General features: G+C 30.8%; 1 protein-coding gene across 1 annotated transcript in view; it reads left to right on the top strand.

Annotated features, from left to right (window-relative positions):
• Window positions 1-485: 485 nt before the first annotated feature.
• Window positions 486-14,387, top strand: part of tup (LIM1_Isl and LIM2_Isl domain-containing protein tup) — a 94,940-nt gene continuing 81,038 nt past the window's right edge. The window contains exon 1 of the mRNA XM_065364984.1: window positions 486-1,376. Coding sequence (XP_065221056.1) covers window positions 1,157-1,376 — 220 coding nt within the window. The 5' untranslated portion in view covers window positions 486-1,156. The remainder of the gene's footprint in view (window positions 1,377-14,387) is intronic.

The following is a 14,387-nucleotide window of genomic DNA, read 5'->3' on the forward strand; positions in this document are numbered from 1 at the left end:
GATTGAATTCTAAGCCTTATATTGATGGTGAGATGTGGTGACATTTGGACTCATCTACTCTCTCATCTCAATCTTTAAGGACTCCTTACCCAATTTTTGGAGTCACAAAAGCACCAAACTCCAAATTACACCATACCTACTCCAATTCCTAATACTTCCACGCTATTTACCTATTCCTCGCCGCACGAAACCATCCATATTCCATTCACGATTAGCATTTCGACTCGAGTATTATTATACACATAATAAACGTACACATAGTACATCTACATCACACACACCGAATCTACAGCCAGTTTTAGGCAACAGGGAAGCCATTTTAAAAGCGTACCACCTCAGTTTCTCTATTACAGCTGAACCTAACCTAACCAATAGGCTAACATCGAGGGTGTGGTTAGAGTCGCATGCGTATATGCGTAACGCAACCAGAAACCCCTCACCCAGTGCTCAGCACCCTACTCCACTCTGGCAAATCCTAGCGGCTAAGGCGCGGTGCGGAGGTTCAGTTAGTCAGTTTTCAAGTTCGATGCAGGAAACAAGCGCGTTCGTTTTTCACGTCGGTTTGCGTATGATTTTGATTTCGATTCGCTTTTTTTTTCTCGTTTCTCGATACTTTTCCTAGGCTTTTTTCTTCTTCCTCTCTGCCTCCTGCTCACCCTTCGTACCCCTCCTACCTCCTGCATTGATCATCGTGTACCTAATCATAAAAAATACAAACCTATACGAATGCCTATACGAATATGGAAATATTCCTCGAAAATATGTGATGCTTTCGATTAACGTTAATTTTTTTTTAATATTATAATTTATCGACATCGTTGTTGTTGTTATTGTGGTGGTTGTTTTATTGTTTTTTTGTTCACTCATTTTTTTAAAATTATTCAATTTCAATCGATCGATTACTTACACATAATTTATATAAGGTGCCTATTTTAGAATTTTATTCGTTCGTTCGTGGTTTTTATTATTGTTTTTTTACTTCTACTATATCTATGTGTTATATGTGAATCTGAAAAGTGATCGCGCTATTTTTCGCGTTGGTTGGTGCTGCTGTTCGATAAATAGGTTGTTTGCAACCTATCCGAGTATTGGTGGTTTGTTTTTTATTCGCTGTATTACGGTTTATTGCGACGACGAGTTACATTGGTTTACGTTTATGTTCGAGGAACATCCGTCCGAGAATTGTTGGAGGGCCTCCAGCGACGTCTGGGCCCCCTCCTGTTGGGCACGTTGCTGTAGTCCCAAACCAGCCATCACGCTGGCTACCTCGGAGCATCATAGGCCTTTTGTGCCATCGCTCGTTCCCAATCATCCTCGTACGCTGAGAATCTCGCCTATCAAAGCCGAGCTTCAGGATATGTCCGATCTGCCTCAAAGTAAGTGTTTGGGTGCACTTTTGGGTTCGATTAATATCGTTATGAGCGAAAATTATACGTAAATGGAAAATAAACTTGACTGCTAATATACGTAAAGACTGAAGTATGATAAATCAAACCAGTTTGTTCACAAACCAACTTATAGATGTATATTTTCAAATGGAAAATTTTGTTCTACAGTGCACAATATTCCTAAACACACTTATAGAGATCGAGTTAAATCGGGAAATTTCGAGAAATTCCACTATCCATCGATGAAAACCTTCCATACCCATAATCATAAACAACTTCAACCAATAGAACCTCTATTTATTTATTTAAACAATTTAGGTCTCTCCAACAGCCAGAAGCCAATCTAGTCACTTTTCTGACGTAATTTTCATTGAAATATTGATGAAATTCTTGAAATTTCGGCGTGAATTCCTTATATTTTTAGATTGAATATGGGTATGCATTGACTTCAATTTAATAGGTATAACTTTACATTTTGAGATAAATTTCACCCCAAATGCTGATGAATTGATCCCTCATTTTGTGATCGAGAGTCGAAAGTGAGGTACGGACTGACTCAATCTGCCAAAATTGTGCTCATGTGTACTACCAATTTAAACTCAATTCGATAAGTACAGAAGAGGAAATCTGGGATGAAAAATACAAGAAGCTGGAAACCATTTTACTGAGGATAGTGGAAGGAGGAGGGAAGAGAGGGAGGGGGAATTGAAAATAACAATCTAGGTGATGGGAAATGCTTTCAGAAATAGTTTCAAATTTGAAGAAGAACCCAAGAAAAGAGCTTCATCGTATAAAGTTACTCTGCCAATTCAAAACCTGTTTCATTAACTTGAATATTTCATTAGGTATCTATTTAGTACCCAGAGATTTTGAAATTGTAGTTTTATGCCAGAGAATCGAGAAGAACTTATATAAAAATTTCCCTTTTGAACGTAATTGCTGAAATCAGCTGTTTTACAGAATTTTGCAAGTGTACACTTTTTTTTTTTTTAATGAGGTTTTCTTCTTGTTTTTTGATCTTTTCTACTCCAGGAGGTGAGAAGTAATATCTGCAACGTGATATTAATTATCTTGAAAACTAGATCCAAAACTTAGGTATAAAGTGACCCAAATTTTCTTCAATAAAGCTTTCAAAAATGTTTAGGCCTCTAAATACTGAGAAAGCTCAACGTAGACCAGACTCGTATTGCAGAATAGAATCGGACTCCCTGGATTATTGGAACTATTTTTTTGCTTTCAATTTTTTTCCATAATTAAATTTATTGAAACAGGTGTAGGAAAAAAATTATTGAATTATCAAAGAAACTCTTTAAAAGTGAGTTTGTACCAAATTCTGTATAACATGAATTTTTATGATGATGATGATAAGAAAGTGAGAATAGTGAGATCCAACCGAAATGTTGAAAAAATTTTAAAAACATGACGTCTTGAAACTGTTCATGATGAGAAAAATTGATGAAATTAACAGCTTAAATTTTCATTTTGGAATCTTATACATACTTATACTTATCACTAACCCCAAAATAATAGTTTCAGTTTTTTTTTTTTTTTTTTATTTTAAGAAAAATAACTAGTTTGTTGGTACTTCAGGATTAGGTTTGTATGTTTTTGAACTTTTTTGTGAGTGCTAAAAAACTAAAAAAGTAGTTAGAAAGTGTAAACGCAAAAATTGTCAAAAAGCTATGCAAAAAACTTCTATCTTTTTATTTTTTTTTGTTTCAAATGATCCCTATTTTAAAAATCGATAAAAATTGAAAGTGGCGAGAAGCGCTTATTCTCAACTTCTATATTCATCACGATTTGTGCATTTGATAAGTGTCACTTTACATAATTATAATTAGGTAGGTAATTTAAAAAAAAAAAAAAAAAAAAAACTTTCAATTTGGAGAAAATGATTGTGAACAGTTTCTGAAAAGAAAATTTTTAAATTATGAATATCTAAGGTAGATCTAGACCTAGGTATGTTTTTTACTTAAAAAACTGATTAATTTCAAGATTCTGATGTGATATAAGGAACTGAACAGGATTTTTTCCAAGTTTTTATAGTCTGATAAAAAAAAAAAAAAAAAAAAAATGGGAATGAAGTCTACTCTTGTCTTCTTTACAGAAAATTTCAAATCATAAATATGTTTTTTGCTCAAGCGTTAGGTAATCTCAATTTCAATTTATTAAAATTGCAGGGCAAAATATCGGAAAGTTATTTGTAAAATATTGAGATAATTTTAATACTTTCATCGCTGATTTTTTTTTTCGTTTTTGAAAGTCACAGTCTTTAACGTATCGTAATTGGAAATTATAGAAATTGGTCATTTTTTCCAAGTTTTCAAAAGTTCAACGTTATGTCAAGAATTCTTTGTAATTATTCTCAAGTTTTTATGAGTTGAAAAAAAAAACACAAATAAAAAATAAAACTCTGACAGAATATCATCGAATCATTTTTGATGGTTTCACATAAATAATTCAATTTCTAAAAAGATCGATCAGTTTCAATTTGAATATATCTAAGTAAATTCTAGAAGTTCCTAATTTTTTTCCCGAAGTTTTTAAAAATCTGAGTCTGACATACAAACGTGAACAATTTGTCACAATTTATTCAAGTTCTTAAAAATCAGACAAAATAAGTATTGAAATTTATAGAAAAAAATTTCCAAGTTTTTAAAAACCTGGCAGAATATAAAGAATTCATCGTAATTTTTTTCCAAGTTTTTAAAAGTGTGGCACAAATGAAGAGTGATATTCCAAAACTCGCTTTGTCCATTTTTATCAAAGTTGGGTTTTCAGTGGTACCTGGTAGATGAAGTATTAACTCACATTCCTACATCATCAACCTACCAAAATGAGGCGTTAAACTCACCTAAATAGCCAATTCACTAAAAATTAAAAAAAAAATAATGTTCCAAAACGTGATTTGTCCATTTTTATTGAAATTTTTTTCAGCAGTATTTAGTGGATGAAATGTATACCTACACTCCTACATCATAAATCCACCCAAATAAAGTGCTAAACTCGCCTAAAAAGCCAATTCACCCGTCTAAAGGGAAACTGTTTTTCCTCTGTCCTGAAAAGTTGTGAAAATGGACAAAGCGAGTTTTGGAATATCACTCTTCAAATGAAGAATTCAATAATTCTTTTTCTCGACGTGGATCAACAATACACAAATTTCGGAAGAACCATCGGCGCAAAAAACATAACTCGATGTTAAAATCATCAAATTTATGTCTATTTAAAAAAAAAAAAAAAAAAAAAAAAAAAACTATACTCAATTATTTTGACAATAGATTTACTCATCTGTATATTAAATCTGCATGTCAATATAACTCAAAACATCGAGAACTGATTATTTTTCCCCAAGTTTTAAAAATCTGTCATAGTGTTACAATCTCATCTGGATTTTTTTCTTCACTCGTACCTAAGGTTAAGAATTCAACATTTTTTTGGAATTTACTTTCTTTCGAAGTTTTTGAAAACCTAATTTTTTATGATGTCAAGGATTTGTGGAAATTTTTTCAAGTTGGTAAAATCGGACAAAATGTTGTATAGAGTCGGATATAAGTTTACACGAAACGTTTAGACGCGAATTGGTCAATTTTTTTTCTAATATGTAATTGTATACTATTGAAATTTTAATCATTTTATTCCCAAGTTTTCAAAAGTCAGCTTCTCATGGGTCAAAGTTACATATAAATTTCGGGCAGAACTTTATATTCTTATTTGCATTAGGTTCAACACTGAGAATTAGCCAACCAAATTCAACTTTATCAGTCGCGGGCCTAGATTTTTATGCATTTGCATATTTTTCTTCTATGTAACTTGAGTAGATAGTTGATACATAGGCCCTGCTTCGTGCTTTGAGCTTACATATGTACATATTTATTTAGTTTTGAAATTCATGAAATTCCAATAAAATGAAAGATAACATTCTTCAGTGCATATTTTTGCATATTTTTGTCTCCTGGTATCTACATGCAGATACCTAAATGTGCAAGAATGTAGTTATACGCATGCGGTTGCCAATATCTGTAATTAAATACAACGAAGCTACTTCTTTGAGACTGCTATCGTCATGAACCTAACCTAACCATTCAGAAAAAAAATTAAAAAGAACAAAAAAAAACACTTTTTTTAAAAATAAAAAATGCTGGTGTGAATGATAGTTAAATTTCAATTTCAATTTCAAAAGAATCTAATTTCGTAATTTCAATTCAATTTTTAGAATTGCTCGACAGATTAGCCCTCTCGCCCTTAACTTTCAAAAATTCCAAATGTGGGGAAATCGACTTCTTGAAAAAAGGTAGATATTACATATTATAATAAGGTATACCTAATTTACGTCCTGACTTGTGAATTTTTGAAAGCCAGTCAGTTTTTTTCCTTTTCAAAATCAAACTTTCCAAAAATCTATTATTCATACTCGAAACATGCCTCAATCTAAAAATGAACTCCTCAGATAAAAAATAAACGTTTTTTACTTCTCAAAGCTCAAATTTTCAAAAAATTTGTCAAATGATGGAATTTAAAAAAAAAAAAAAAATCACTCAAATTCTAAAATTATTCTTGAACCAAAAAATCATACTCTCGTCACATAAAAAAACAAAGCTCTTTCACCTATCAAAATACGAATTTTCGAAATCTTGCGTCCTGAAGCTCGTTCTGACCTGTTTACTTTTTTTTTCGAAATTAGAATTTAAAAAAAAATATCATCATTCAAATTCTAAAATTTTTAAACCAAAAAAATCAAACTCTTCTCATAAAAAACATCGTGTTTTCACCTATCAAAGTATAAATTTTTGTAAGTTTTTGTCTCTAGCTGCTGTACGTTTGGGCTAATCTGTTCCTCTCTTTACAAAATACATACAAAATTCCATGTTCGAGGCTTCTGAAAATCGAGGCTCCCGAGTTCTAATCCTCGATTTTGTACTTTCCATTGTAAAATCTACTTCATTTTCTTCACATTCCTAATTATTAAATTGGATACCAAAATACATAATATATAAATAGTGAAGACATAAAAAATAATTTTCAAGTTCGCATGGCCAAAAATAACGTCATTAGCCAGGAAAGCCTACTATATAGGTATGTCATGGTAGTGGTTTTATTACCTACAGTGTTCCTTTTTCGTTTTTTGCACTGAATAACTTGATACAATAAAAAATTATTAGATAGATACAGTTTTTTTTTGTTTTTTGTACACTACATCGTACCTAGATTATTAGATAAGTAGGTGTTTAATTCATTTCATCCGGTACCTTGTATTTCTGATTTTTTGAAGTAAATTTTAAGAAGTACAATAGAAACAAAATTTTTGTTTCGAATTCGATCAATTTTTCTTTTAAATTATTTTTCAAGCCATGAAAAAAATACGGAAATTTTGGTCTTCATTGACGTATATTTCTTGTAAAAATCATCTGAGTATTGGATCGAATTTCTAAACTGAGTTCCAATCGATAACTTTATATGTAAATTTCAAGAATCGATGCAAAAATCTTATAGCCTATGATCAAAGACAAAATCTGCTGAATTTTAAGTATATACTTAACTATACATGGATACTCAATAATAATTATGCTGTTAACTTCACAACTAAAATTTACACCTAAACCTAATCAAAAAATTACACCTAAATTTAATTTATTTCGTATCTAATTAAGTTTTCTTTTATCACCTAATACGAATTAGGAACTAGGCAATAGGCATTGTAATATTACACACTTTAATTTGCGCAAAATTAATACAAATGAGAGTTGAGAATGCGTTAAAAATAACTTACTTGTGGTTTTAGCCGTTACACAGTTGAGCCACCACGATACGGGTGTATCGGAAGTAGATACCTACTCGTATGCTCTTCTTTATTAATTTATTTTGCCTTAACATTATCTATTTTTTTTTTTTTTTTTGCTCAAGCCACATGTCAGGTGCATTACTGCATCACATAGTGAGAACTTATACAGTCTTATAGCACGCATAATTACTCGTTTAACTAGTAATCGTTGTTACATATTAGTAAGTGGGATAGGTAATATGTAATACTTACCCATGTAGTGCCCAACTACCCACTATACATATAATGTATAGGTACATCTGGGTTACTTACAGTTTACCTGTAGATATTTGTTTATGCGTACTTCGAAGTATGCGTTGACACACAAATGCAGGTGTTGATGTACACTTCTTAACTATTCCGTTCCTAGACGTTATAAAGTTGAAATATTCGATCAAGTTTGAAAAACAAAACATTTTTCTGTATTGTGAAAATTTTTTAAATGAGCACGATATCATCATATTCCATGATTAGGCACTTTTATGGTATTTTATGAACCAAATTTTCATGTCATAGCTAATTTTTTTAAAAACTGCGAATTTATTAAATTTTTTTTTTTTTTTTTGAAATTTTCCGATGACTTTAATGTAGGAAATTCATCCACCCAGTAGATATACTTATATGGAAAAAAAAGTCAAGCTTCTTTTCCTAAAAATAACAAATAATTATCAAAAATTAACAATGTTGATGCCTAAAAAAAAAAAGACTACCTACATTTTGTGTTTTTTTTTGTTTATTTAAAAACTGTTTGAAAAGATTTTCCGCAGTAATTCTACGGATAATTTTTTTTATTTTCTATAAAACAAACACAGAGAAGGGTCGAGGATACATTTTTGAAAGTAAAAAAGCATATTAAAATGTAAAGACTGCAGGCAAACAACGCTTATGATGAACGATTCTATGGGGTGAAGTGAAAAATTTGAAAAAAAAAAGAACGAGAGTGTTTCCCATACTTACCTACAGATTATCTTCACTTTTTCTTCAGATATTTTCAGGATTGGAATCGAGAGAGTTTCATGTATATTCTGTTTCCCTCGTATAAGTAAGTATATTCGCATTAGTTGAAAGGTTTAGCAGCGCAAAAAGGTATCATAAAATCGTAATATTAAACGCATTTGGAATGGTTTCAAGTGCGTAGAGTTGGTGTGTTGCAAATCGTATAATTTACTAATAAAAAAGGCGATGGAGCGATAATGTGGTTTGGAAATATATTGGTTTATTTTTGAAAAAAAATGACGAGGAAATTGCAACTGAAAAAAAAAAAAAAAAAAAAAAAAACATTTAAAGATTTAAAAAATGTAATTTAAGGTTTGACGACAGTAATTCATCAAAGACTTCGATATAGGTAGGTATCAATAATATTTCAAAAAAAAAACAAAAAAAAACACAGATTCAGGTAAAAATATTTTCGCTGCATATTTTTGGTTTCAAAAATTTAAAAAAAAGTAAAACAAGCACAAAATTCTAAATCTATTGTTCAAGTTTTAAAAAAATAACATTTTAATTAGGCCACCTATTTTGGTTACCTAGAAAATTTTCAAAAAAGTAGCTAACATCAAAAACTTGGTTTTTATTAAAAAAAAAAAAAAAAAAAGAAAGAAAGAAAACATAAGAGAAAAACAAGAACAAAATTTAAGTAAGTACCTAATTTAAAGTTTTAAAAAAATAACAACCGAAATTATTTTGGTTTTGTTGAACTTTTTTTTAAAAATCAACATTCAAAATTTAATTGAAATTTTTTATATTTTAAACAACTATTTTCTGCCTTTAGCTTCGGAGAATTTCTTGATTAAATCATCGAATTCAATTTTCTTTTAATATTGGCAAAATTGTCTTCTCATCTTTTATCTCACATTAAAGAAATCTAACATTTTTATTCACTAAAATTGGTATTTTTTTCTCATATCATTCTTTAAATTTTTGATTGGGTACCCCTTTCCCTCCCCAGAGAACGGGTAGTTATTTTTCTTTAAATTCATTTCCCATTTTCTATCTTAAGAAATTTAAGACAAGGACGTCTTTTATTGTAAAAATTAATTTATGTGTAACCATAAACTCGTACCTATAGATTTTTTTTTTCAAAAATATACTTTATTTAGTTTTATGCATTTTGAAAACGAATCACGTTCGCAGGGTTTATCTGAGAGCGTTTGCATGTAAATTATTCATTAAGATTCCATAACCTGGCCCCTAGGTGCTTGCAAATGTGTCGAGTTGTGCAGAACTGAGAATTTATATCGATGCAAATAGCCCGCAGAACTGGATTCGGCGCGAAAAATTGCTGCAGGAATACTTTTATTTTCAACAATTTATGTATAGGTAGCTATTTTATGTAGTGTGATAGAAAAAATGTCTATATGAAATGAAATTCAACGAATTTTCTGGTAAATTTTTTTATATCGCGTGAAAGTGGTTGAATTTTTGCATCAATTCATCGTGCAAATAAAATAATAGGAGGTTATTTTGAGTGCAGAGTGAACTATTCGATATGTATGGTATTGTTTAATACTTTGATTATTTTTTTAACCCATAATAAAAAATACAAAATATCAATCCTAGATCATAAAAAATACCCACACAAACTTATCATTATTCGCAAAATTATAAATGTAGTCAGTGAAGTACCAATAAAAAAACAGACCATCTCACTCATCCACATCCACACAGCTAAAAAAAAAATAATAATACAAAATTGATTGATGCATTTACTCTTCACCAAGCTTTAAAACATGCACAGCAACATATGTTCTTTAAGTACCTATTTTCTTTCTTCCAAAATTAATGCTGTTGGCGACTATAACATTCATGCAGTTCACATCACATCACCACATCACAGCCAGCTCACATCAGTCAAACTAAAACAAGCGAACATTGACCCCATAATATACGGTATACCCGCCTGCCGTGCTATACAGATCCCCGAAAGGGAGACCCTCTATTAGCCTGATTGGCCTAATTTAATTTATTTCCTTCCAATGGAAATCTCAAACGCACAGCGAGGTTGAAATGAAACCCAAACCCCTTTCGGTATAAAGTCGCAGCCGTTCAAGAAGTTCTGTCGTATAATGTATCTAATTTACGATGAAGGTTTTAGGTGTGTTACACCCTCCTTCTCAATTTCAACGTTTGCAGGAAAAAAAAAAGATGAAGAATGTCGAGGAAAAAACACACTACGAGCGCACAGCATGATGAGTGTGAGATGGGCTGGTTTGGAGTTTGGAAATTATATACGATAGTTGTGGTTTTGTTTGCGATTACTTGTTTGTACTAATATGAATTATTCAGGGGAATATTTTTTTGGTGAAAAATTTTGAGATTTTAAAGGGTATGTGGTGAGGGGGGGGGAGATTCTATTTGAAAATCGCATCTTTATATTGTAGAAAGAAAGTATGAATGTTGAAATTATTTACAAAAATATTTTCGAAATCCATTTTAAAATTTTTTATGAGTTCTTTGAGGCGTTTACTTGGTAAAAATTGGAGAAAAACATTTTACAGCCAGTGATTTAACAAGAGAACCTCTCGAGATATCCACTCCCAATTTGAACCAGACCGCGATTTTTGAAAAGAGTATAATCTGAAACCCCCATAACCCAAATTTCAGCTGCTCACATTGATTTTTCGATTTTTGGTGAATTTTTAAAAATCCAAATTTTGGCTAATTTAGATAATTTTTTTTAATTCGGTAAAAATGATGAAAATTGGTTCTGAATGAAGCTATCAACTGCTGGAATCCAAATTTCGTACTTCCAAGTCATTCTGAAGCCTCAAGCCCGATTTTCGATATATTTTCAAAATTTTGAAATGGCTTAAGAATGGCTCAAAACTGTGAAATTTGAATTTGGGAGAATTGGTTTAAACGAGAAAATAAATAATGATTTCTCCATATTTCAAAAATTTTTTACAAATAGGAAATTTTTCTTTTTTTAAACTTTTTTTCTTGTGAAAATTCGGGTGAAAAAAACACACCTGAGGTGTCCACTTGTAAATCGGCCCAAATGTAAATAAAATCGTTGAACTCGTCGAGTATAACCTACAACTCGATTTTTAGCTGCTCAAGTTGATTTCCAAACCTTCTGGAGAATTTCAAAATTCTGGAGTACTTATACCTGATTGAAAATCGCTCTGGAGGCTTCAAAATGGTTCGAAGCTATAAAATTTGGATTATAGGGGGGGGGGGCTCAAAAAAATAACGTCAGGACTGATGTTCATCATTTTGATTGAGTAAATATATGTACATCTTTTTAAGGAAAAAAAAATGAAGTCGATTCAATTAGTCAAATTAGATTTTTAAAAATTCACCAAAAATCGAAAAATTAGCTTGGGTAGGTAAGTAGCTGAAATTTTTATGATTTGGTGGTTTCAACCTAAGCTAAATAGATATTTATTGGTATCTACATTTAAGTGGATCGCACATGGTTTTTATCAAAATAATGAAAAAATCTCACTGTTTTGGCCAAAATTGCAAAAAGTTCCACTTTTTTGCAAAACAATAAAATAAGGAGCCAATTTTTGTCGAAATTTCAACAAAAAAAAATCGTCAAAATAACCAAGCCGTCTTCTTTTTGCCAGAATTTCTAGAAAAGAATTTTTTTGGCCAGGACTTCCAGAAATTCTCCCTCGTTTGCCTACAAAAAATTTGCAGTTTGTGAAAATTTTCCCTTTTTTTAATCAAAATTTCCAGCAAGTTTGGTTTTTCTGCAAAATCGCAGAAAACCTTGTTTTTGGTTAACATTTTTAGAAAACTTTGCTTTTTCGTCGCAAGAATTTGTTTTTTCTTCCCTTTTTTGTCAAAATTGCAAAATAGAAAATACTGTGGTAAAGAAGGCGACTCATTTTCTGTTAAAATTTTTCGTTAAAATTTCCAAAAAGTTATGATATTTTTTGACAAAATTGCAAAAAATCTATTTTTTGAATTTCTACATGCGAGTATTGCATTTTTGTTGAAAATAATCTTCTTGTATGTATTCGTTAACATTGCAGAATAAAATCAGTTTTTTTTTGTTTTTTTTTTAAATCAAAATTACCAAAAATTTTTATTTTTTTCTTCAAAATTGTGATATGACCTACTTTCCTTTGTAAATACTTAGGTACTGTAAGAAGAACCCACTTTTTGTCAACAAATTTCCGAATAAATTGCAAAAAAGTCATGTTTTATGGTAGAATTGCGAAAAACCCTTTTCTTATTTAGCCAAAATTGTTTCAGAAAATTGTGTATATTTGTCGCAAAAAATCTTTTTTTTTCGTCCAAAACGTGTTTTTTTTTTGCAATCAAAATTACATACCAAAAAATTCTTACTTTTTTTGATCAACTTTTAGAAAAAGAAATCTGCATACTTACCTGCTTTTGACAAAAACTGCCAAAAAAACTTTTTTTTTTCATTAAAATTAGTACCTAGAAAGTTATTTGTTGCCATTTCCATGCCCATGCTGAAACTGATAACGACTCTTTTCTTGTAATCAAACTCAAAATTTCTAACAAATGTTGCTTTCTTTGGTCGCAAAAAATTTTTATTTGACAATATTGCGAGTAAAAATTTGATTTTTATCAAATAATAAAATACGGTAGGTAGGTAGTAGGTACCTTACCAAATAAATCTTACTTATTTTGTCTAAAAATGTTCAAAAAATCATAGGCAGACACATTTTTGTACAATTGTAAAAAGTGTCCGTTTATTGTCAAAATTGTTGCAAGAAAGACTGCTTTTTTGTCAAATTTGCTACACAGTTAGTTTTTTTTTTGTTTTTTTTTTTTTTAACCAAGAAATAAATCCCAAATATGTGTAGGTCTTGTTGTTTTTTTTTTTCATAATTAATTTTTTTTATTTGTATTTTTTTTCATATATACCTAATAAATATTATAAAGTCTACTTTTATGGTCGCCAAAATTATCAAAAAATTCTTTTCTTTATCAAAATTGCACGGGAAGATTCGTTTCATGCGAGAAGTTCTGAGGTGTGTACCTTCGTAAATTAGTTTTTTTCTGGGAATAATTCATTCATAGGGAGTGTGGTTGGTTGTTTGAGGAATACCAAATTAACACTTGTCATTGGCACCAATGCATATCAAAATTTGACACCAGATGACAGTGGCATTAGAACTCACTGACTTTGATACTATTGAACATCAAGAACTCGATATGATTTCAGCATCCAACGATCCTGGCGTTTAAAAATCAAATTGATTGAAGATAAAATCAACTGAATTGGTATCATAAAATAAAAAAAATCATTTTAAAGCAAACTTTCCAAAAAAAAAAAGTTGGCCTTACTTACAAAATGGCGGCCATTTTGATTGACAGGTCAGCCGAAATCGCAGATTTTGCGTTTTAACATAGGACTTGCAGGAACTTTTTCAAACTTTACAAAGGTAGATCGAAAGATCATGCAAAAATTTATCACCTGTCAAAATTTCAAGTGCTAAAGTGCGTATTTCGATTTTTGGTGAATTTTTGAAAATCGAATTAAGGTCAAAAATGAGGGAAAAAATCAAAATTTTACCAAATTGACCAAGAAAGCTGAAATTTGGGATATACCCTATTTTCGACATGCCGAATCGATTGGAAACGATTTCAACCAGTTTTGAGCAGTTCTGGAGCCTCCAGCAGATTTTTGAAACTCGAAATTCCCACAAAATTCCATCAAATTGGAGTTGTAATGCTAAAATTTATTCTAAAAACTAATTTCAATACGCTACGAAGTACTGCAGGTGAATTTCAAGTCGTTTTGGATCCTCAGCGACGTTTTGAAAATTCCTGAAGCCTCCAGATGATTTTTGAAACTTTAAATTTTCACAAAATTTCATCAAATCGAGATGGAAATCTGAAATTTACTCTTCACTCCAATTTTAACACCCTCTGAAGACGACTTCAGGTGGGCACAAGTAATTTTAGGGCCTCCAGCGACTTTTTTTGAAAATTACTGGAGCCTCCAGTAGATTTTTGAAGCTTGAAATTTCCCCAAAATATCATCAAACTAAGATGGAGAATCGAAATTCATTCTGCAAACTAATTTCAATACGCTACGAAGTTGACTGCTGGTGAATTTCAAGTCGTTTTGGAGCCTCCAGCAACTTTTTGAAAGGTTGTGTGACGTTTTGTTGGAAAATTGAAATTTCCTAAAAGTAGCTGGAAGCTTCAAAACCATTTGAAACCACCATGCAGTCTACGAAGTAAATTTCAGC

The sequence above is a fragment of the Planococcus citri genome, chromosome 4 (assembly GCF_950023065.1).
Source record: "Planococcus citri chromosome 4, ihPlaCitr1.1, whole genome shotgun sequence".
Taxonomy (NCBI): domain Eukaryota; kingdom Metazoa; phylum Arthropoda; class Insecta; order Hemiptera; family Pseudococcidae; genus Planococcus; species Planococcus citri.